Here is a 21,802-nt window from a genome sequence, read left to right as displayed (position 1 = left end):
TTTAAACTGCAAAACCCTTACGCACCACTGCACTTTGTATACCACCTGGCCTTCTCTAGTCACTCGTAGGCTCAGTTACTGGTATAATTTTATTTACAAAGCCATTTGGGGTTTACTACCTTTTTATTTGGGCATTTCTATTGTTCAGAAATGTGGTGGGTACTCTCTTCGTTCGCTGGACTTTATCCTGCTTACTGTTCCAAATGTCCGAACTGAATTTGGTAAAAGGGCTTTTATGTACTCTGCCCCATCGTCTTGGAACGCCTTACAAAATACTTTTTAAGCTGGAAGAACTTGTCCCGATTGGTATTTTTAAATCACTGATGAATGATTTTGAGACTGATTCCCTGACCTGTCAATGTTTTTAATTTGCTGTTTTTGATTTTGTTATACTCTTGTGAATTCTATGGTTTTTACTAGATTACTTGTAGTTTTTCATTTTGTTTGTCTGTAATTTTTGTAATGACTTGGTGCTGCCTATCTTGGCCAGGACGCTCTTGAAAAAGATTTTAAATCTCAATGAGCCCTTCCTGGTTAAATAAAGGTTAAATAAATAAAATAAAAATACAGGTAAGCTAACGATTACAGAAATGAGGAATGGCTGGAGACAGGCTCTATAGACCTCTATATATGAGTGACTGTCCAACAGAACCTGTTATTATGTTGGGTACCTACTGACCCCAAAAAAATTTATGAAATAGTTTTCTCAATGACATGTATTGCTAAAAAGATTTAAGGAATACAGGCAGGCACAACATTACTACAAGACAAAACGCCTCAATCAATCATGGTCTTATAAGTATAAAAGCAAAGCTTGCTTTCATATATTTTATAAACAGGTTGAAAAAGGTAGTAGAATGGGATTAGTGTGGCGTTTGTGAAGAATCCAATACTTTAACTTGTATGCGGTACAAATCACATTGTTGCGGAAGCACCTCTAAGAGTATGATTAGGCTGTTTTGAGAAGGTTTAAATACTAAACAACCTGCCTAAATATTGTTTCAAGTACAATACCAACATAGCTATTGTAGGTGGTCAAAGCTGTGTGCTGGAAAACCTTGGTAGAGCATGGGTGGAGTAGGCGTTGTGGAGCTCATGTGAATTTCCTTTATTGTTCGGCATCAGACCACTACCTACTTCTTCCTAACAAAAATCTTTGGTTCCCCCTGGGTGCCCTTTTTGTTTTTTTTCCCCTAGCACTACACATCTGATTCAAATAATCAAAGCTTGGTTATTTGAATCAGCTATGTAGTGCTAGGGGAAAAAAACAAAATGAGTTTTTGAAACCCTGCCTTTGAATGTAATACAGTACATTTCAGTCTAAGCAGGGATCAGGACCAAAGAGAATAATTGATATAAGACATCTACTTTTACAGTTGCAGTTATTTCCCCTTTAATACTCTGTCCCTACCAGCCCCAGTAAAAAATTCCCGAATAACCCTTGTTCACCTTTCCAATTCTGTGAGCCACAGACGAGCCATGATCCAACGAGTCACTGGGGATACAGTAGGCTGTGTCACTGGTGTGTTCATTACCAGTTGAAATGGTTCATTTAGTGACACCATGTCATCTATAGTGAAATTAAATGGATTTGCACTTGGCAGCTGGGTTTACAATGGCATGACTTCATTAATGGCTTTCACAGCTACACGGTTGATAGTGTCTGGGCATATTTTGCTAGCATTGTTGACCTCTCTTGTTACTGTACAAGATTCCAAACTTAACTTACAGGATGGAAACAGTGCTTCACGTACATGCAATTAAATGCTACATAACAGATACAGTTGAAGTTTACATGCACTTAGGTTGGAGTCATTAAAACTTGTTTTTCAACTCCAAAAATTTCTTGTTAACAAACTATAGTTTTGGCAAGTCGGTTAGGACATCTACTTTGCGTGACACAAGTCATTTTTCCAACAATTGTTTACAGAGAGATTATTTCACTTATAATTCACGGTATCACAATTCCAGTGGGTCAGAAGTTTACATGCACTAAGTTGACTGTGCCTTTAAACAGCTTGGAAAATTCCAGAAAATGTCATGGCTTTAGAAGCTTCTGATAGGCTAATTGACATAATTTGAGTCAATTGGAGGTGTACCTGTGGATGTATTTTAAGGCCTACCTTCAAACTCAGTGCCTCTTTGCTTGACATCATGGGAAAAACTAAATAAATCAGCCAAGACCTCAGACAAAAAACTGTAGACCTCCACAAGTCTTGTTCATCCTTGGGAGCAATTTCCAAATGCCTGAAGGTACCACGTTCATCTGTACAAACAATAGTACGCAAGTATAAACACCATGGGACTACGCAGCCGTCATACCGCTCAGGAAGGAGACGCGTTCTGTCTCCTAGAGATGAACGTACTTTGGTGCGAAAAGTGCAAATCAATCCTAGGACAACAGCAAAGGACCTTCTGAAGATGCTGGAGGAAACGGGTACAAAAGTATCTATATCCACAGTAAAATGAGTCCTTTATAGACATAGCCTGAAAGGCCGCTCAGCAAGGAAGAAGCCACTGCTCCAAAACCGCCCAAAAAATGCCAGACTACGGTTTGCAACTGCCCATGGGGCCAAAAATCATACTTGTTGGAGAAATGTCCTCTGGTCTGATGAAGCAAAAATAGAACTGTTTGGCCATAATGACCATCGTTATGTTTTGTGGAAAAAGGGGGAGGCTTGCTACCCAAAGAACACCATCCCAACTGTGAAGCACAGGAGTGGGAGCATCATGTTGTGGGGGTGCTTTGCTGCAGGAGGGACTGGTGCACTTCACAAAATAGATAGCATCATGAGGCAGGAAAATTATGTGGATATATTGAGACAGACATCAGTCAGGAAGTTAAAGCTTGGGTCTTCCAAATGGACAATGACCCCAAGCATACTTCCAAAGTTGTAGCAAAATGGCTTAAGGACAACAAATTCAAGGTATTGGAGTGGCCATCACAAAGCCCTGACCTAAATCCTACAGAAAATTTGTGGGCAGAACTGAAAAATGTATGCGAGCAAGGTGGCCTACACCTGACTCCGTTACACCAGCTCTGTCAGGAGGAATGGGCCACAATTCACCCAACTTATTGTGGGAAGCTTGTGGAAGGCTACCCAAAACATTTCACCCAAGCTAAACATTTTAAAGGAAATGCTACCAAGTACTAATTGAGTGTATGTAAACTTCTGACCCACTGAGAATGTGATGAAAGAAATTAAAGCTGAAATAAATCCTTCTCTCTGCTATTGTTCTGACATTTCACATTCTTAAAATAAAGTGGTGATCCTAACTGACCTAAAACAGGGAATTTGTACTAGGATTAAATGTCAGGAATTGTGAAACTGAGTTTAAATGTATTTGGCTAAGGTGTATGTAAACTTCCGACTTCAACTGTAAGTGTTTTTGAAGTGTTTTGTCATTTGAATGGTTTTAGTATGAATCCAGGAAGATTGAGTATCTTAAATGAAACTAATCTCGCCCTTTTTTTCTCATTCACACAGAGTCATTAGATGAGCTCACCACCATGGTGGTCAAGCTGTTTGGCGAAGTGGAGAACAAGAATGTGCCTATCCCCGAGTTCCCCAACCACCCCTTCCAGGAGGACCACCTCAGGGTGAGCTCCTTAGTTTCTCCCTCCAAGACACCATTAATTATATGGATACACAATCAAATACATCATCCCATGGAAAAGTTGTGCTACTGAGGTGCTTTTCGTTGTCTCAATTCAAATATCTCATTCCTAATTTTCCTTCATAGCAATTCTACAAAGTGGTGCCTATCAAGGACATTAGGAACCTGTATGTGACGTTCCCTATCCCAGACCTGCAGAAGTACTACAAGTCCAACCCAGGCCACTACCTGGGCCACCTGATAGGCCACGAGGGCCCAGGGAGCCTGCTGTCTGAGCTCAAATCCAAAGGTAGGCCATAGGGCTATGATAAAGAGATTCTCAGTTTAAGATTTAGGGCTTGATAGAATGGTAGAAACCCGCTGCAAACTGAGTACTCAGTTCTGCCACCTCTGGTCTCTTGGACCTCCCACCCCTATGGGAGGGCAGCTCCCGCTCAGCCTAGTCGAAGCTCTTCTCGGTCCTGGCAACCCAATGTTGGAGCCAGCTTCCTTCTGAAGCAAGGACAGAAGAGTCCCTGCCCATCTTCTGAAAATGGCTGAAACCCAACTTTTTCTTAAATAATCCGACAGCAAACCCCCCCACACTTTTTTTTGGGGGGGTGGGGTGTACTTACTATGACTGAGAGATCTTAGTCACTTAGAGATCTTAAGATGCAGTAACTATAAGTAGCTATGGATAAGACTCTGCTAAATGAATAAAATGTAGAAATATCCAACTTTTCTTTTTGTAACAGTCTAATTAATCAAGGGTTTATACTGACCGTACATGCTGTATATGTGTAGAAGTGTTTGTATTTGAATTGATCATGAGAGCTATGCCCTTTATTCTTGTGCAGGCTGGGTAAACACGCTGGTCGGAGGCCAGAAAGAGGGAGCTAAAGGCTTCATGTTCTTCATCATCAATGTGGACCTGACAGAGGAGGGACTCTGTAAGCATTAGGATCTCAGGGATTGTGTTTGATTTTGTGTGTTTTGTTCATGTGTATGTGCCCACACCCTCATTTCAGAAAGCTGTCTGTGTGGTGTACAATGCATTCGGAAAGTATTCACAACTCTTGACTTTTTCCACAGTTTGCTACATTACAGCCTTATTTTGAAATGGATTAAATAAATCTACACACAATACCCCATAATGACAAAGTGAAAACAGGTTTTTAGACATTTTGCAAACCTTACTAACATAATTATTCAGACCATTTGATATGAGACTCGAAATTGAGCTCAGGTGCATGCTTTTCTATTGATCATCCTTGATGTTTCTACAACTTGATTAGTGTCCACCTGTGGTAAATTCAATTGATTGGACATGATTTGGAAAGGTACACACCAGTCTATATAAGGTCCCACAGTTGACAGTGCATATCAGAGCAAAAGAGATGAGATTGAAGGAATTGTCGGTAGAGATCCGAGACGACAGGATTGTCGAGGCACAGATATGGGGAATGGTACCAAAAAATGTCTACAGCATTGTCCCCAAGAACACAGTTTGGAACCACCAAGACTCTTCCTAGAGCTGGCTGCTTGGCCAAACTGAGCAGGGGGAGAAGGACCTTGGTCACCATCCCTACGGTGAAGCGTGGTGGTGGCAGCATGCTGTGGGGATGTTTTTCAGCGGCAGGTGCTGGGAGACTAGTCAGGATCGAGGGAAAGATGAACGGAGGAAAGTACGGAGATACTCAAAGAAAACCTGCCCCAGAGCGCTCAGGACCTCAGACTGGGGCAAAGTTTCAACTTCCAACAGGACAATGACCCTAAGCACACAGCCAAGACAGAGCAGGAGTGGCTTCGGAACAGGTCTCAATGTCCTTGAGTGACCCAGCCAGAGCCTGGACTTGAACCCGATAGAACATTTCTGAAGAGACCTGAAAATAGCTGTGCAGCAACACTCCCCATCCAACCTGACAGAGCTTGAGAGGATCTGCAGAGAAGAATGAGAGAAACTCCCCAAATACAAGTATGTAGCGTCATACCCACGAAGACTCGGCTGTAATCAGTGCCAAAGGCGCTTCAACAAAGTACTGAGTAAAGGGTCTGAATACATATTTAAATGTGATATTTCATTTCTTTTTTATACATTTGCAAAAATTCTAAAAACCTATTTTTGCTTTGTGATTATGGGGTATTGTGTGTAGATTGATGAGGGGGAAAAAACTATTTAATACATTTTAGAATAAGGCTGTAATTTAACAATTTGGGAAAAGTCAAGGGGTCTGAATACTTTCCGAATGCACTGTATGCACAACCACGTGCACTGAAGTGTCATTTGTTTCTGTAGTGCACGTGGATGACATCATCTTCCACATGTTCCAGTACATCCAGAAGCTGCGCATGAAGGGGCCTCAGGAGTGGGTCTTCCAGGAGTGCAAGGTAAGTACTGCACTGTAGTACCACTCACTTCTAGTCTCTGAGCTCTGGCTAGTTTCTGAGTGGCAGGTAGCTTAGGGGTTAAGAGCTCCTGTAAGTCCCTCTGGATAAGAGCATCTGCTAAAATTACTAAAATATTCTCACTGTTTTGGTAGCCAGTGTATGTGCTGTCAGAAAACAATCAGTCAACTATTTATGTATAGTCCTTTTCACAAAACCTTAGTCAGGACCAAGACCGAGAAACAGACTCAAATCGTCTTTTTGTTGGCCTCATAGTTAAACCTCTGGTGTATTTAACAGTAAACATGGATTACATCTGAATTGTCTCATTGTAAGTGTTGCTCAGTCCTCTGTATGTAATATGCTTTATTTGCATGTGATTGACATGTGACTTGTCTGTCCTCCGCAGGACCTAAACACAGTGGCCTTCAGGTTCAAGGACAAGGAGCGGCCCCGCGGCTACACCTCCAAGGTGTCTGGATTACTGCACGTAGGTGGTGCTCTCTCCATTTCTTAAGGTCGTCTCCATGGTGATGCACTGCAGCTCCGTGGCTCTGTTTGATGACGATGATGTCATCAGGCTGCCTTGTCTGCCAGTCTCTTATTTTGTGGGTAAAGATTCAGCAGACTCAGCCCCAGTCTAAGTTAAACTGACATTCCTGCTAGAGTCAAAATATTACTATGTTAGCAAGGCAGTCATAGAGGAGGGTAGGATGTCCAGTGTATTTTGGTCTGTTGATTTTCATTTTTTGTGAAATAAGCAGAGCACCAGTTCTGTATTACTGTGCTCCAGTGAACCGTGTTCCCCTGCATGTGTTACAGTCAAATGCCTCCCCCATTGTTAGCACCTAAACCTGTTTTTTTGTTTTGCAGTACTACCCTCTGGAGGAGATCCTAGCAGCAGAGTACCTACTGGAGGAGTTCAGGCCAGATCTGATAGAGATGGTGCTGGACAAGCTGAGGCCAGAATACGTCAGGTTAGTTCCAGCTCTTCCCCGGGCCACTAACAGTGTTTGCTCTGCTCTCCTATACCCTTTTCACGCTATCATGCCGACCCGAACGATACTTTACTGGCTTGTTTTATTCTATTTTCACATTCTTCTTTCTAGCATAGTTTCAGCGACTGTGGCGGATGCATAATCAAACCAGCGCAGTCCAGATTGGCTCAGCTCGTTCAGTTTGGTTCAGGAGTGTTGCAAGGGTACCAGCGCTCCACTCAACTAAGAATACACGCCTATGACACTTCTGTTTTGAAGTGCATTTTGATAAACATATTTGTAATGTCCTTGAAAAAGACTACATCCAGAAACTATTTAATTGTTTTAACCTTGTAATTATTTAACTAGGCAAGTCAGTTAAGAACAAATTCTTGTTTATAATGACGGCCTACACCGGCCAAACCCGGGCGACGCTGGAACAATTGTGCGCCACCCTATGGGCCGGTTGTGATACAGCCTGGAATTGAACCAGGGTGTCTATAGTGACACCTCAAGCAATGAGATGCAGTGCCTTAGGGGCTCCCGAGTGGCACAGCGGTCTATCTACACTATATATACAAAAGTATGTGGACAACCATTCAAATTATTGGATTAGGCTATTTCAGCCACACCCATTGCTGACGGGTATATAAAATCGAGCACACAGCCATGCAATCTCCATAGTCTAATCTGGGTTTGGCTACATGCCGAATGCACAGTGCCAATAGTGAAGTTTGGTGGAGGTATAATGGTCTAGGGCTGTTTTTCATGGTTTGGGCTAGGCCCCTTAGTTCCAGTTAAGGGAAATCTTAATCGTACAGCATACAATGACATTCTAGACGATTCTGTGCTTCCAACTTTGTGGCAACAGTTTGGGGAAGGCCCTTTCCTGTTTCAGCATTACAATGCCCCCGTGCACAAAGTGAGGTCTATACAGAAATGGTTGTCAAGATCAGTATGGAAGAACTTGACTGGCCTGCACAGAGCCCTGACCTCAACCCCATCGAACACCTTTGGGATGAATTGGAACGCCAACTGCGAGCCAGGCCTAATTGCCCAAAATCAGTGCCAGACCTCACTAATGCTCATGTGGCTGAATGGAAGCAAGTCCCTACAGCAATGTTCCAACATTGCATTCGGAAAGTATTCAGACCACTTGACTTTTTCCACATTTTGTTACGGTACGGCTTTATTTAAAAATGTATTTTAAAAAAGTGTCTCAATCTGCACACAATACCCCATAATGACAAAGGAACATTTTATTTAAAAAATATCCCTACTCAGACCACTCCCAGACAGTCGTAGCTAAATTCTTGCTTGAGAAATTGCTCTTTGCTAAGAAACATTTTTTTATTTTTGACCATTGTTAAATCAAAATCACAGTAAGGTACTTAATTGTTACCCTGAAATGATTTAATATTGAGAATGAAATCGCTGCATTGGACTTTTAACATTCACCTAAACCTCACACTGTTGAATTAAGCGAACTTTAAGAAACTGTTGTACCCGGAATCAATGGGGAGCTCAATAACACATTCTGCAGTATTACTACCACTACAGTGACTACTACTCTACTTCAGTCACTACTATCGGCGTCGTACAAATAGAACACTGCTATGACATCAGATCGAGTGCCTTTAATAAGGGCGATACAAATCTTCCGTAGGCTGCTCAGGGAAAATGGAGTGTGTCTTACTCTAAAACGATCTGACAAGGGTGTTTATAAATGCTAATAATGAGACCTGTCTCTGTCTATCCTCTCCCTGCAGAGTCGCAGTTGTCTCAAAGTCGTTTGAAGGGCAGACAGACAAGACTGAGGAATGGTATGGGACCCACTACAAACAGGAGCCCATCTCTGAGGAAGTCATCAAGGTGAGACTGGAATGCGTTCAAACTCGACAGATTTTCCATATTCTCATCACCCTGTGGGTGAATCTCAGAAGTCTTTGATTCCTCACTTCCTCTCCTTGCCTTATCCTCAAAACACATTGTAGGAGAAGATTGGATATTCCTCTTCTCAGACCTTCTCCTTCAATGCATTTTCAGTAAGAGGAACGGAAACAAGGACACAAGGAATAGAGGACAGATTTGAGATTCACCCTGATCTGACTGGGCGTCTTTTTAAATCGTCAATTGGCAATGCTTAAATTGGCACTCTGCAATTACTACATCAATTTTTTAAATTAATTATATACAGTACCAGTCAAAAGGTTGGACACATCTATTCATTTAAGGGGTTTTCTTTATTTTTACTATTTTCTACATTGTAGAATAATAGTGAAGACGTCAAAACTATGAAATAACATATGGAATCATGTAGTAACCAGAAAAGTATTAAACAAATCAAAATATATTTTATATTCTTGAAAGTAGCCACCCTTGATAGCTTTGCACACTCTTGGCATTCTCAACTAGCTTCATGAGGAATTATTTTCCAACGGTCTTGAAGGAGTTCACACATATGCTGAGCACTTGTTGGCTGCTTTTCCTTCACTCTGCGGTCCAATTCATCCCAAACCATCCCAATTGGAGGTCGGCTGATTGTGAAGGCCAGGTCATTTAATGCAGCTCTCATCACTCTCCTTCTTTGTCAAATAGCCCTTACACAGCCTGGAGGTGTGTTGGGTCATTGTCCTGTTGAAAAAACAAATTATAGTCCCACTAAGCGCAAACCACATGGGATGGTGTGTCACTGCAGAATGCTGTGGTAGCAATGCTGGTTAAGTGTGCCTTGAATTCTAAATAAATCACAGACAGTGCCACCAGCAAAGCACCATCACACCACCTCCGTGCTTCATGGTAGGAACCACACATGCGAAGATCATCCGTTCACCTACTCTGCGTCTCAAAGACACGGCGGTTGGAACCAAAAATCACACTTTTGGACTCATCAGACACATAGACAGATTTCCACCGGTCTAATGTCCATTGCTCGTGTTTCTTGGCCCAAGCAAGTATCTTCTTCTTATTGGTGTCCTTTAGTAGTGGTGGTTCCTCTACAGCAATTCAACCATGAAGGCCTGATTCACGCAGTCTCCTCTGAACAGTTGATGTTGAAATGTGTCTGTTACTAGAACTCTGCGAAGCATTTATTTGGGCTGCAATCTGAGGCTGGTAACTCTAATGAACTTATCCTCTGTAGGATGATGAACTTATCCTCTGTTACCTCCTCAAGAGGTAACTCTTGCTCTTCCTTTCCTGTGGCGGTCCTCATGAGAGCCAGTTTCATCATACCGCTTGGTTTTTGCGACTGCACTTGAAACAACTTTCAAAGTACTTGACATTTTCCAGATTGACTGACTTTCATGTCTTAAAGTAATGGACTGTCGTTTCTCTTTGTTTGTTTGAGCTGTTCTTGCAGTAATATGGACTTGGTCTTTTACCAAAATAGGGATATCTTCTGTATACCACCCCTACCTTGTCACAACACAACTGATTGGCTCAAACACATTAAGGAAAGTAATTGTTAATTGAAATGCATTCCAGGTGACTACCTCATGGTTGAGAGAATGCCAAGAGTGTGTCCAAACTTTTGACTGGTACTGTATACCCACTGATTCTTGAAGAACATCTTATAAATGCCTTGTGAGCTTAATTTGACTTGTTCCCCTTCAGAAACCAACATAAGCCTGTTTTACTCCATTGTTTGTAAACAATGTAATTGTAAATGCACTGTATAGTTTCAACCATGTTTTGAGGCTATGTTGATATTATGGATGGTCAGTCCTTGCATCCATAGCTCTGTCTATGAATTTGACTGGTTACATTTTTCCATCCCTGGGCTTTATACCAAAACAATTGGCGTTGTCTGCTTTTTTGTTTGAACTGCAGATTCTCCAGCAATTATCAATCTATCAAATTGCTGTCACACATTCCCTACACGATCTAAGGTTTATCATACCATTACCCACAAGCCATTTATTTTATTAGTAAGGCACTGATGATCCACTGTCAACACCCCAGTGGTGAATGATGTTTAAAGCCACAGATTGCTCATTCATTTGCTGACTTTTTTTTTCTATTCAGTGTAGTATCGGGGTTAAAATGTGTGATGGTTTAGCAATAGGGAAGTTTTGGTAGTCATTTTGCAGGAAGACTGACACTAGCACTGTGAATGTTCTCGATTCACCTTTCTGAAATGAAGCCTTGGGCCACCAACTCCACAGAGCTTATGATGTTACAAAAGCTTTTGTGGAGGGCTTTACATTTACATTTTAGTCATTTAGCAGACGCTCTTATCCAAAGCGACTTACAGTAGTGAATGCATACATTTCAATTCATTTCATTTTTTTCTTCCCATACTGGCCCCCCGTGGGAATTGAACCCACAACCCTGGCGTTGCAAACACCATTGCAAACACCATGCTCTACCAACTGAGCCACAGGGAGTGGCCAAAACCAACGCTGTACATTTCACCAGCTTTTACAGTGGATTCTCTCTCTTAAAGGCTTCTACACACTACAGTGCATTCGGAAGTAGTCAGACCCCTTGACTTTTCCCACATATTGTTACGTTACAGCCTTATTCTAAAAACTATTTTCCTTCATCAAACTACACACAATACCCCATAATGACATAACAAAACAGGTTTTTAGAAATATTTGCAAATGTATAAAAATAAAAACACTTTTACATAAGTATTCAGACCCTTTACTCAGTACTTTGTTGAAGCACTTTTGGCAGAGATTACAGCCTCGAGTGTTCTTGGGTATGACGCTACAAGCTTGGCACACCTGTATTTGGGGAGTTTCTCCCATTCCTCTCTGCAGATCCTCTCAAGCTCTGTCAGGTTTGATGGGGAGTGTTGCTGCACAGCTATTTGCAGATCTCTGCAGAGATGTTCGATCGGGTTCAAGTCTGGGCCCTGGCTGGGTCACTCAAGGACATTCAGAGACTTGTCGCCGAAGCCACTCCTGCATTGTCTTGGCTGTATGCTTAGGGTTGTTGTCCTGTTGGAAGGTGAACCCTTTCTCCAGTCTGAGGTCCTGAGTGCTCTGGAGCAGGTTTTCATCAAGGATCTCTCTGTACTTTGCTCCATTAATCTTTCACTTGATCATTACTATTCTCCCAGTGCCTGCCACTGAAAAAAATCCCCACAGCATGATGCTGCCACCACCATTCTTCACCGTAGGGATGGTGCCAGGTTTCCTCCAGACGAGACGCTTGGCATTCAGGCCAAAGTGTTCAATCTTGGTTTCATCATGGTCTGAGAGTCTTTAGGTACCTTTTGGCAAACTCCAAGCAGGCTTTCATGTGCCTTTTTATTGAGGACTGGCTTCTATCTGGCCACTCTACCATGAAGGTCTGATTGTCCTTCTGGAAGGTTCTCCCAGCTCCACAGAGGAGCTCTGTCAGAGTGATCACCGGGTTCTTGGTCACCTCCCTGACCAAGGCCCTTCTCCCCCGATTGCTCAGTTTGGCCGGGCAGCCAGCTCTAGGAAGAGTCTTGGTGGTTCCAAACTTCTTCCATTTAAGAATGATTGAGACCACGGTGTTTTTGGAGACCTTCAATGCCGCAGAAATGTTTTGGTACCCTTCCCCAGATCTGTGCCTCAACACAATCCAGTCTCGGAGCTCTACGGACAATTCCTTCGACTTCATGGCTTGGTTTTTTTTTTCTGACATGCACTGTTAACTGTGGGACCTTATATAGACAGGTGTGTGAAATCGTGCCCAATCAATTGAATTTACCACAAGTGGACTCCAAGTTATAGAAACATCTCAAGGATGATCAATGGAAACAGAATGCGCCTGAGCTCAATTTCAAGTCTCATAGCTAAGAGTCTGAATACTTATGTTGAGGTATTTGCAAAAATTTCTAAACCTGTTTTTGCTTTGTCATTATGGGGTATTGTGTGTAGATTGCTGAGGATCAGTTTCTTTAAATCAATATTAGAATAAGGCTGTAACGTAACAAAATGTGAAAAAAGTCAAAGGGTCTGAATACTTTCCGAGGGCACTGTATCTAACTACAGCCAACACAACAGTCTGGATGTGTTTTTTTAAATAATCAGGATGATTTTTATTTTTTTGAATCAGCCTTGTTATCCAGATTTTCATGCCTTTCAGGGTTTTTTTTTATCAAAAAGGGGCTTATGTGGTGGTTGTGGCAATAAGTGTGGTCGTCCCTTCGGCGCGGCTGAATTTTAAAGGCCCCCATCTCGACAGTGTGGACACACTTTTGCATTTTTCAGCTAATTTCCTTTAATTCTACAGTTTGCCATTGAGCTGAGATTTTGCTGTTTTAAAGCAAATTTCCTGCAATTTCATGAATTTTTCCCATGGCTAATGCAGTGTTCTTTTGCTCAAACAACATAATAACAAAATCAATACTGATAAATTCCAAAAACAATGAATTTTCAATTTTCCATGACTGTCTAGCTTTTATTTTGGTGATTGTTATTTCTCAAAGATTATATTATAAAGCAAATAAAAAGGCCCATTTTCTCTTCTACGTACTTTATATCTGGTTTTAGCCGTAAAGTTTACACTGTTTTTCCATCCTGGAATATGTATTAGATTTATTTGTTTATTTATGTATTTATTTATATATATATTTTTTTTACACTGTTTGGACATGGGTGACCTGGAAAAATGCTTAGGTGGCCCGCCCAAGGATTTCAATGGCAGAAAAATCCCTGCTTTTATACTGCCCTTGTACCGTTAAGTTATCATTTAGTAGTGAATTATATAACTTGATCACCTCATGTATGCTGTACAACAGTGAATCATGAAACTTGCTCCATTTTGTGCTCTTTGTAAACAAAACGTGACTGGGTCAATCAGATGTTTCGGGCAACTACAGCAAGCTTTATAAATCCATTTTGAATTCAATCACTTTTTGAATGCACCCCTTTTGATTTGAACGAAACCTTTAAATATATTATTTTGTCCATTGTAGTTCTCAGAAAGTGACTTTTTGGACCAGAATGCCAAAACGTTCAAGATATAAAATGAATAAAAGATTCTTAAAGTTGACCTGTATTTTGCACACCCCACCATACCATGAGACATCCATGTCTTCATCACTGGTAAAGTTAAACGGTTGAGATATCATTTAAAAGCTTACAAACAGGGTTGTCAAACTTTTCTTTTTTACACCTTAAACGTAAATGATCAAAAATCGCGTCAAGTCAGATTTTTTTCAATATTTGCATATGCTGTAGTTTAGACCCTATTCTACATCTGAGGTTTTTGTGTTGTGCCCGACCATCAGTTGAGACACAACATGCTCTTGAATACAGGGTGGGTGTCATGTTTTGGCTGATAAATGTACTCCAATTGAAATTTCAACTTTCAAATGGTACCACAAAGATGGTTGAAGGTCTACACATCAGTGAATGTTGACTTGAATGGGAATATGTTTTAAATGAGTGTCAATCCTCCATAGGAGACCTATTGAAATAATATTGATAATAAAATAGACATGAGCACCATCTTTGTGTTTAGTAATTAGAAGTTAAAAGGTCAATTTCAATGGTATACCAGCTAAACTGAAGTTGTCTGAAGGGATAGGTCCATTCTATTAAGGATATATCTATGATTGAAATGACACCCACCCGGTATTCAAGAGCATGTTGTTTCTCAACCGATAGCAGGCATAACACACAAACCTGTAAGCTTTTTAATGATATCGAACTCAACCTAACTATATTTTCAAGTGATGAAGACGTGGATGTCTCATGGTATAGTGGGGTATCCAAAATGGGTCAACTTTGAGCACCTTTATCACCTGAATGTTTTGGTATTCAGGTTAAAAAAATATAACTTTCTGACCACTTCTTCCATGGCCAGACATGTATGCAAATTTGTATTTAAATCAAAAGGGATGCAGTCAAAAAGTGATTAAATTTAAATGGATTTACCCCTTAATGAAAAATGTGACTGTTCAAATGAAGAACGCAGTCTGCTTTCTTGTAACCTGTAGCTATTTACTTAAAAGTAGCTAAGTAAAAAAAAGTTTCATAAATGGTTTTGACAGTATTGAAAATCATGCCATGGGTATTTCAAAATCCGGTATAATGCCAAACCCTAGTTTGTAGTTGGTTGCCACTGGACATAGTTGATCCTGCGTCATGTAGAATCTGCCATGGACAGTTCGTCTGAGTTGCATCATCTATAGTTTATTGGCTATATAGTTGGATAGATGTCTAGAAGCCTTTAGTCATGTATCAATAAATTCCCTAACCAACCCTTAACTTAGCAAGGAGGACTAACTAAATTGTCTGTGTTTCAGAAATGGGGAAACGCTGACCTCAATGGCAAGTTCAAGCTGCCCATGAAGAACGAGTTCATTCCCACCAGCTTTGAGATCTACCCTCTGGAGAAGGACTCTCCCTCCGCCCCCACTCTAATCAAGGTAAGCCTCGCTCTGGATAAGGGCATCTGCTAATTGACTAAAATTTAAAATGTCGGGATGTTGCATTTAACAAACTGTTTTTACTTCATTCACCAAGCAGCTAGACCGAACTGAAAGCATAGCTGCATGTTTCAGGTGTCTGAATTTGTTCATAAACTTTCATATGATAATGAGGAAACCGTGTCAGGATTGAGAAGTTAAGTATTTAGTACTGTTGTCAAGGTGTTTTGATCAGAGGATTGAGATGTTAAGTATTTAGTACTGTTGTCAAGGTGTTCTGATCAGAGGATGTACGCGGTAACTACTGCTGACAGGTTGGAATCTCTTTTGAGCTATTAGCTTCAGTATTACAGTACATTGTTGACTGCAACAAAGTTCATAAGCAGTTGTAGAGATTTATTCTACCTCCTTAAAAACAAGTATGTGAAGATATCAGGCTGTAGTACTTTTTGCATGCCCTTTCTCCTCATTGGAATCTGCTGCTAATGCTAATGTAATCATGCCTTTTTTATTTTTTTCCTAGGACACCGCTATGAGCAAGGTGTGGTTCAAGCAGGATGACAAGTTTTTCCTACCAAAGGCATGCCTGAACTTTGAGTTCTTCAGGTTGGTAGACAAACCACAGCCCATGTTCAAGTGTATGAGACGATGATGTGGTACATCTTTTGTATTATTTTCCTCACACAAGCTATTGTAGTTATAGGACTCAAATACTGCTATTTGAAATTGTATTAGGAAGGACCACATGGGAACCCACTTTTCCTGCTGATCCCTACCCTTGAATTAATCAATGAATGTATAAGCAACATTGCTACTTTCTGCTTTTCAAGGACAGTGATTTGGAGAGAGATGTCTAGCTGTGTTGTAGCAAACAGTTGATTTATCACTGCTGTTTTTTTTCTTTCTACAGCCCATTTGCGTATGTGGACCCAATACATTGTAACATGGCCTATTTGTACCTGGAGCTCCTCAAGGACTCCCTCAACGAGTATGCATATGCAGCCGAGCTTGCCGGCTTGAACTATGACCTCCAAAATACCATCTATGGGATGTATGTAAGTATCCAAATTTCCCATCGCCCTTACGCCACCGCCATCCCAAACCCATCTGTTCCTCCCTCGTGCATTCTCAACCTGGGCCTTGGTATCATCCCTGGCTGCATCATCCTCTTCATCTTTCCTCTTCATCTTTCCTTTCTCCCTCCGTCGAAACCACCTCGTCAGAAAACGCTGGACTTGACAATTGTTTTTTTTCCCTTTTGTGGTGGCACTGTTTGGGTATGAACTTAAATAGCCATTTGGTACAGTCCTCTGTGAGACAGTATTTTTATTTTTAAAAAATCTGATACAAAGGAATGGGAAATAGACACCAAGTAGTAGTGGCTGTAGCCGTAGCATTAACCTAGCATTTAGTGGCAAAGTACTCCGTCCCTCCTTGGTGGACAGAAAAGCCGGTTGCGAGGCTGCATATACATACTCTTCTTAATCAACCTTCTCACCCTGCTCTGTCTTTTTGACAACGTTATCCCACCTCCCTTACCAACAATCATGTTTATTACATTTTCTTTTGTCACTACTTATACTCGGACCCCCTGCACCGCAACATGACTTAACTGTTTCTCAGGTTATTGAAGGATGATTTTAAGAGTATACATATGCAGCCAGCCTTGCCGGGCTGGTCTATGGCAGCCTCAGGGAAGAATGCTATCCTCGTAAGTTCAGCGTCCGTCTGTCAGCCCCCCTAACAGCTAGGGGAACGAGGGAGGGCCCATCTTTAAAAAAATGTAACCTTTATTTAACTAGGCAAGTCCAGTTAAGAACAAATTCTTATTTACCCATCTTCAGGTTCTAAGTGTGGAAGACTGTCTTTTCCGTCTATCTACGCAATTTGTTTCTATGTGTTAGTCTGTCTCTAGGAAGATGGGGAGGTCCTAGAGGCCCCCTTCCTATGTTCTGTCCGTTTATGTAGCGACTTGTGGTTTCACTGCAAGGATGGCCAAATGTAGTCTTCAAGGAATGCCGTTTTAAGTGATATGAAGTTGAACATCAACTATGAATTTATCCAATACTTACCTGACGACAGAGTAAGTTCAACTGACCAGGTCTGGATTAAAATATGAACTGTAATATCAGCAGACTGCCCGTCTTGAAGGACACGTTTGGCCTCATTGATTTCACTGAATCACTCCGAAAACACACCCCACCTAATACACCTATATAGAACTTTTATACATTCGCTCAAATGTTGTTGATTTAATTTATCTTTGGCATCCATTTTGAAATTGTCTGTGCTGTCAATGTCAGCCAGATAGTAGAACAGTAAGTGTCTCCTTCACGTCCTAAAGGAATAAAGCCGAAAACACTGCTTATCCTCTGAAAAATGTATAGGTACTGTAAATTCTGCAGACACATGATTCCAATAGTAGGTTACAGACTGGAGCTGGCATTGTACACAAAGCTAATAGTGTTTGCAAGCTCCTTTGAATTTGTCTTTGAAAAAACTATCTTCATATCGCTTAGTATTGGAATTAGGTTTTGCTATGTTTTTGCTTAATGGAGAATCGAGATGCCCATTTGCCCAATGATGCTTGTCTTCTCCCTCGCACTCTCTGCTCCTTTCTAACTTTGGTTTGTGGCGGTTTGGTTTCACTCTTTAAATGAACCTCCTCTAACATTTGGTTAACATCTAAACTAGGCCTACCTTTGTGAAACAGTAGCTTGTGTGCAGGAGGAAGCGTAGTACTAGTCATGAGGATATTTTGCCTGCTTGTTAAGTTATTTACCACTGTTATGTGATGCCAAGGTCATAAATAAGAGACTACCTAAGACTTGGATTATACATTTTAAAGGCTAATCCCTCATGGGTTGATGCTACATACTTAGGAAATTATGCTTTGAATTCTCCAGTCCGGCCAATCACACATACCTAGCTAACTTTATGATGGGGTGTTTTTCTTTGTATTAAGGTTTTCCGAGCTTTACCGGTAATAGAGTTGCGTCGGCACAAACTAACTGGGGACTCATCAAGGGTAATGATGTTGGAAGAGATTTACAGTTAACTGGTGTCAGTATGTGTGTGTCAGCGAGAAAGGGGAGGTAGAGGGTGATTGCGAGAGCGAAACGCTGTAGCCTGAGGGTATTTCCGATTCATGAAGGGGCCCGAATGTTTGGATGATATTGCAAAGCAGAGCTTCATATAACCTTGACTGGGCTCTGCCTATGCACGGTTTGGTAAATGTACACGCATACACACACCACTCACTGCATCACTTATTGTTAGTTGGTCACAGAACTCGATGAATAAGGGGTAATGCATTTGCAGTTGATGCTAATGAGCAATGCGTGCTTTGTAGAGTTGAGTAGTTGGCTACAGACCCATAATATGTTCATTGCTGTGGCAGCAATGCGGGGTTGGAACCCTGTGTTAACGGGCTAGTGCGTGATGCCACAGTCATTAGCGTGGATGCTAGCGCGGTCAGTGAAAGTCACAGCAGAGGAACCTTCATGGCCCAGCCTGGCTCCCTCTGCTGTGTGTGTGTGAGGGGTCATTTCACAGACTGTACTCAGGACTCAGCCAGCACTCCGTGTCCTCTTTGACAGAGGCATTACGCTGAGTGGAGTCATTGTCCTAGAGGAAGGGCCAGGGCAGGAGGAGAGGTTTGGGGATGTTTGTCTAAAACGCTACTACCTTTAGTTTCCCTAACCGATGGGGCTGTTTATTCATCTGCACACACATTTTAGTGTTTTTTTCCTACAGGCTCTATGCCACATCAAGTTATGCTCACCTTTTTTCTCTTTTCCTCTTCCTTCCATCTCCTTCCCACAGCTCTCAGTGAAGGGCTACAATGACAAGCAGCACATCCTGCTGAAGAAGATCATTGAGAAGATGGCCGCATTTGAGATTGATGAGAAACGCTTTGACATCATCAAGGAAGCGGTAAGCTGAGCCCCGCCGCCCAGTTTAAAACTACTCAGGCTATGAAATCATAATGGATCGAAGCTGATGTTGGTTTTTGACTGTTTGATTCTGATATTGTGTTTGACCCCATGGCGCACACAAACTACCCTTGTATTGTGTCTGACCCCTGATATGATTGGGCCGAACGTTGACCCCTATTGCCCTTTGACCGCTCTTCCAGTATATGAGGTCACTGAACAACTTCAGGGCGGAGCAACCCCATCAGCATGCCATGTACTACCTGCGTCTGCTGATGACAGAGGTGGCTTGGACCAAAGACGAGCTCAAGGATGCTCTGGACGGTGAGCCGTTCTCTCTCTATCTCCACACACACACCCACCCACCCACCCACCCACACACACATGGGCACGCGTACGTATGCACATACTCTTCTCTTCCCATCTCTCCCCCGCTCTCATTTGAATGCTGAGCCAGTTTGAGCTCCTCCATGGGCTGCAGTCATTTCTCTGCAGTGAAAACCTCACCCTAGGAAGAGGGGCAGATGTACTGTCTGGACGTTCAGTACATTATGCGTTCACAATGTCCTGTGTATCACTTGAGGCCGAGTTCACCTTGGAGAAAAGACAGCATTTCTGTCTGTTTTCATTATTACCTCAAACTTGTCCCTATTTCACCTGTCTAATGCTAGGGCTGTGACAATGCCAGTATCGCAATATTTTTTCCATGTCAAAAATAAAAACACGAAGCAGACCAAACTCTTTGTTTCTTTAAAAAAAGCCTGCCCTAGGTAAATATTGTGTGTGATGGATGGCTTGGAAAATAAATCATTGTGACTCTGGGTGACAAAATAACTGGTCACTTTAATAATAGAACACTGGTCACTTTAATAATTTTTACATACTGTTTTACCCATTTCATATGTATATACTGTATTGTAGCCAAGTCCATCCTACTCAACTATTGCTGTACATATAATATTCTATCCATGTATTCTTCAGATATACTATATATTCAATCCACATATTGTCCATGATGTCTATACATCACATCATATACAGTACCAGTCAAACGTTTGGACAGACCTACTCTTCAAGGGTTTTTCTTTATTTTTTACTATTTTCTACATTGTAGAATAATAGTGAAGACATCAACACTATGAAATAACACATATGGAATCATGTAGTAACCAGAAAAGTGATGAACAAATCAAAATATATTTTATATTCTTGAAAGTAGCCACCCTTGATGACAGCTTTGCACACTCTTGGCATTCTCTCAACCAGCTTCATGAGGAATTATTTTCCAACAGTCTTGAAGGAGTTCCCACATATGCTGAGCACTAGTTGGCTGCTTTTCCTTCACTCTGCGGTCCAACTCATCCCTAACCATCTCAATTGGGTTGTGGTTGGGTGACTGTGGAGGCCAGGTCATCTGATGCAGCACTCCATTCCTCTCCTTGGTCAAATAGCCCTTACACAGCCTGGACATGTTGGGTCATTGTCCTTTTGAAAACAAATGACAGTCCCACTAAGCGCAAACCAGATTATTTCTCTTTTGCCAAGATCATCCATCAAGTTTTGAGGGAGCGTGCAATTGGCATGCTGACTGCAGGAATGCCCACCAGAGCTGTTGCCAGAGAATTGAATGTTAATTTCTTTACCATAGAATTTGGTAGAGAATTTGGCAGTACGTCCAACCGGCCTCACAACCGCAGACCACGTGTAACCACACCAGACCAGGACCTCCATGTCTGGCTTCTTCACCTGCGGGATTGTCTGAGACCAGCCACCCGGACAGCTGATGAAACTGAGGATTATTTCTGTCTGTGATAAAGCGCTTTGGTGGGGGAAAACTCTCAGCCGTTCTGATTGGCTGGGCCTGGCTCCCCAGTGGGTGGGCCTATGCCCACCCATGGCTGCGCCCCTGCCCAGTCATGTGAAATCCATAGATTAGGGCCTAAAGCATTTATTTCAATTGACTGATTTCCTTATATGAACAATAACTCAAAATTATTGCATGTTGCATTTATATTTTTGTTCAGTGTATATGTATTTATATTCTGGACTTGCCTATTATTTCTATATTTCGTAATTGAATTTTTTTACTTTTAAAATTTGTGTGTATTAGGTATTACTGCGCTGTTGGAGCTAGTAAAACAAGCATTTCGCTACACCCACAATAACATCTGCTAAACATGTGAATGTGACAAATAAAATCTGATGTTTGTTTCTAACATTAGGCCTGTTTTCCTAAAGAAGTTAAATCCGTGTAGTGTTTTGTTTCCCAACCACGATACTAACAAGTAACGCGATACTGGTATCTTCCCAGCTCTACCTAGTGCCTACGTTTTTAGTTAGTGCCCTTGTTGCCCTTCTCTGGGTCTCCAGACTTTCACAGATCCCTGTACCTGGTTTTTACAGACCAGCTACTGCTGTGTGTGCCCCCTTCCCTACTATCCTCCCATCCTTCCCCAGTCACTCATCCCTGGCTGCTCATCCACCACCTCTCACCACTATCTGAATGAATCTGGGTCAGACACTGTGTGAATTCAGATTGACCAACCTAC

The 21,802-nt window shown here is 41.7% G+C and overlaps 1 protein-coding gene across 5 annotated transcripts in view; it reads left to right on the top strand.

Moving 5' to 3' along the window:
* LOC115193970 (insulin-degrading enzyme) overlaps window positions 1-21,802 on the top strand; it is a 49,111-nt gene that overhangs the window by 11,802 nt on the left and 15,507 nt on the right. For all 5 annotated transcript variants that reach the window (XM_029753147.1, XM_029753150.1, XM_029753148.1 and 2 more), the window contains exons 6-17: window positions 3,489-3,601; window positions 3,745-3,907; window positions 4,455-4,547; window positions 5,894-5,985; window positions 6,392-6,472; window positions 6,856-6,959; window positions 8,729-8,831; window positions 15,196-15,318; window positions 15,842-15,924; window positions 16,229-16,373; window positions 19,144-19,254; window positions 19,457-19,577. In XM_029753147.1, coding sequence (XP_029609007.1) covers window positions 3,489-3,601; window positions 3,745-3,907; window positions 4,455-4,547; window positions 5,894-5,985; window positions 6,392-6,472; window positions 6,856-6,959; window positions 8,729-8,831; window positions 15,196-15,318; window positions 15,842-15,924; window positions 16,229-16,373; window positions 19,144-19,254; window positions 19,457-19,577 — 1,332 coding nt within the window. The remainder of the gene's footprint in view (window positions 1-3,488; window positions 3,602-3,744; window positions 3,908-4,454; window positions 4,548-5,893; window positions 5,986-6,391; window positions 6,473-6,855; window positions 6,960-8,728; window positions 8,832-15,195; window positions 15,319-15,841; window positions 15,925-16,228; window positions 16,374-19,143; window positions 19,255-19,456; window positions 19,578-21,802) is intronic.

The sequence above is a fragment of the Salmo trutta genome, chromosome 5 (genome assembly GCF_901001165.1).
Source record: "Salmo trutta chromosome 5, fSalTru1.1, whole genome shotgun sequence".
Classification (NCBI taxonomy): Eukaryota; Metazoa; Chordata; class Actinopteri; order Salmoniformes; family Salmonidae; genus Salmo; species Salmo trutta.
Note: the sequence above shows the minus strand (reverse complement) of the source record. Positions and strands in the feature narration are given on the sequence as shown.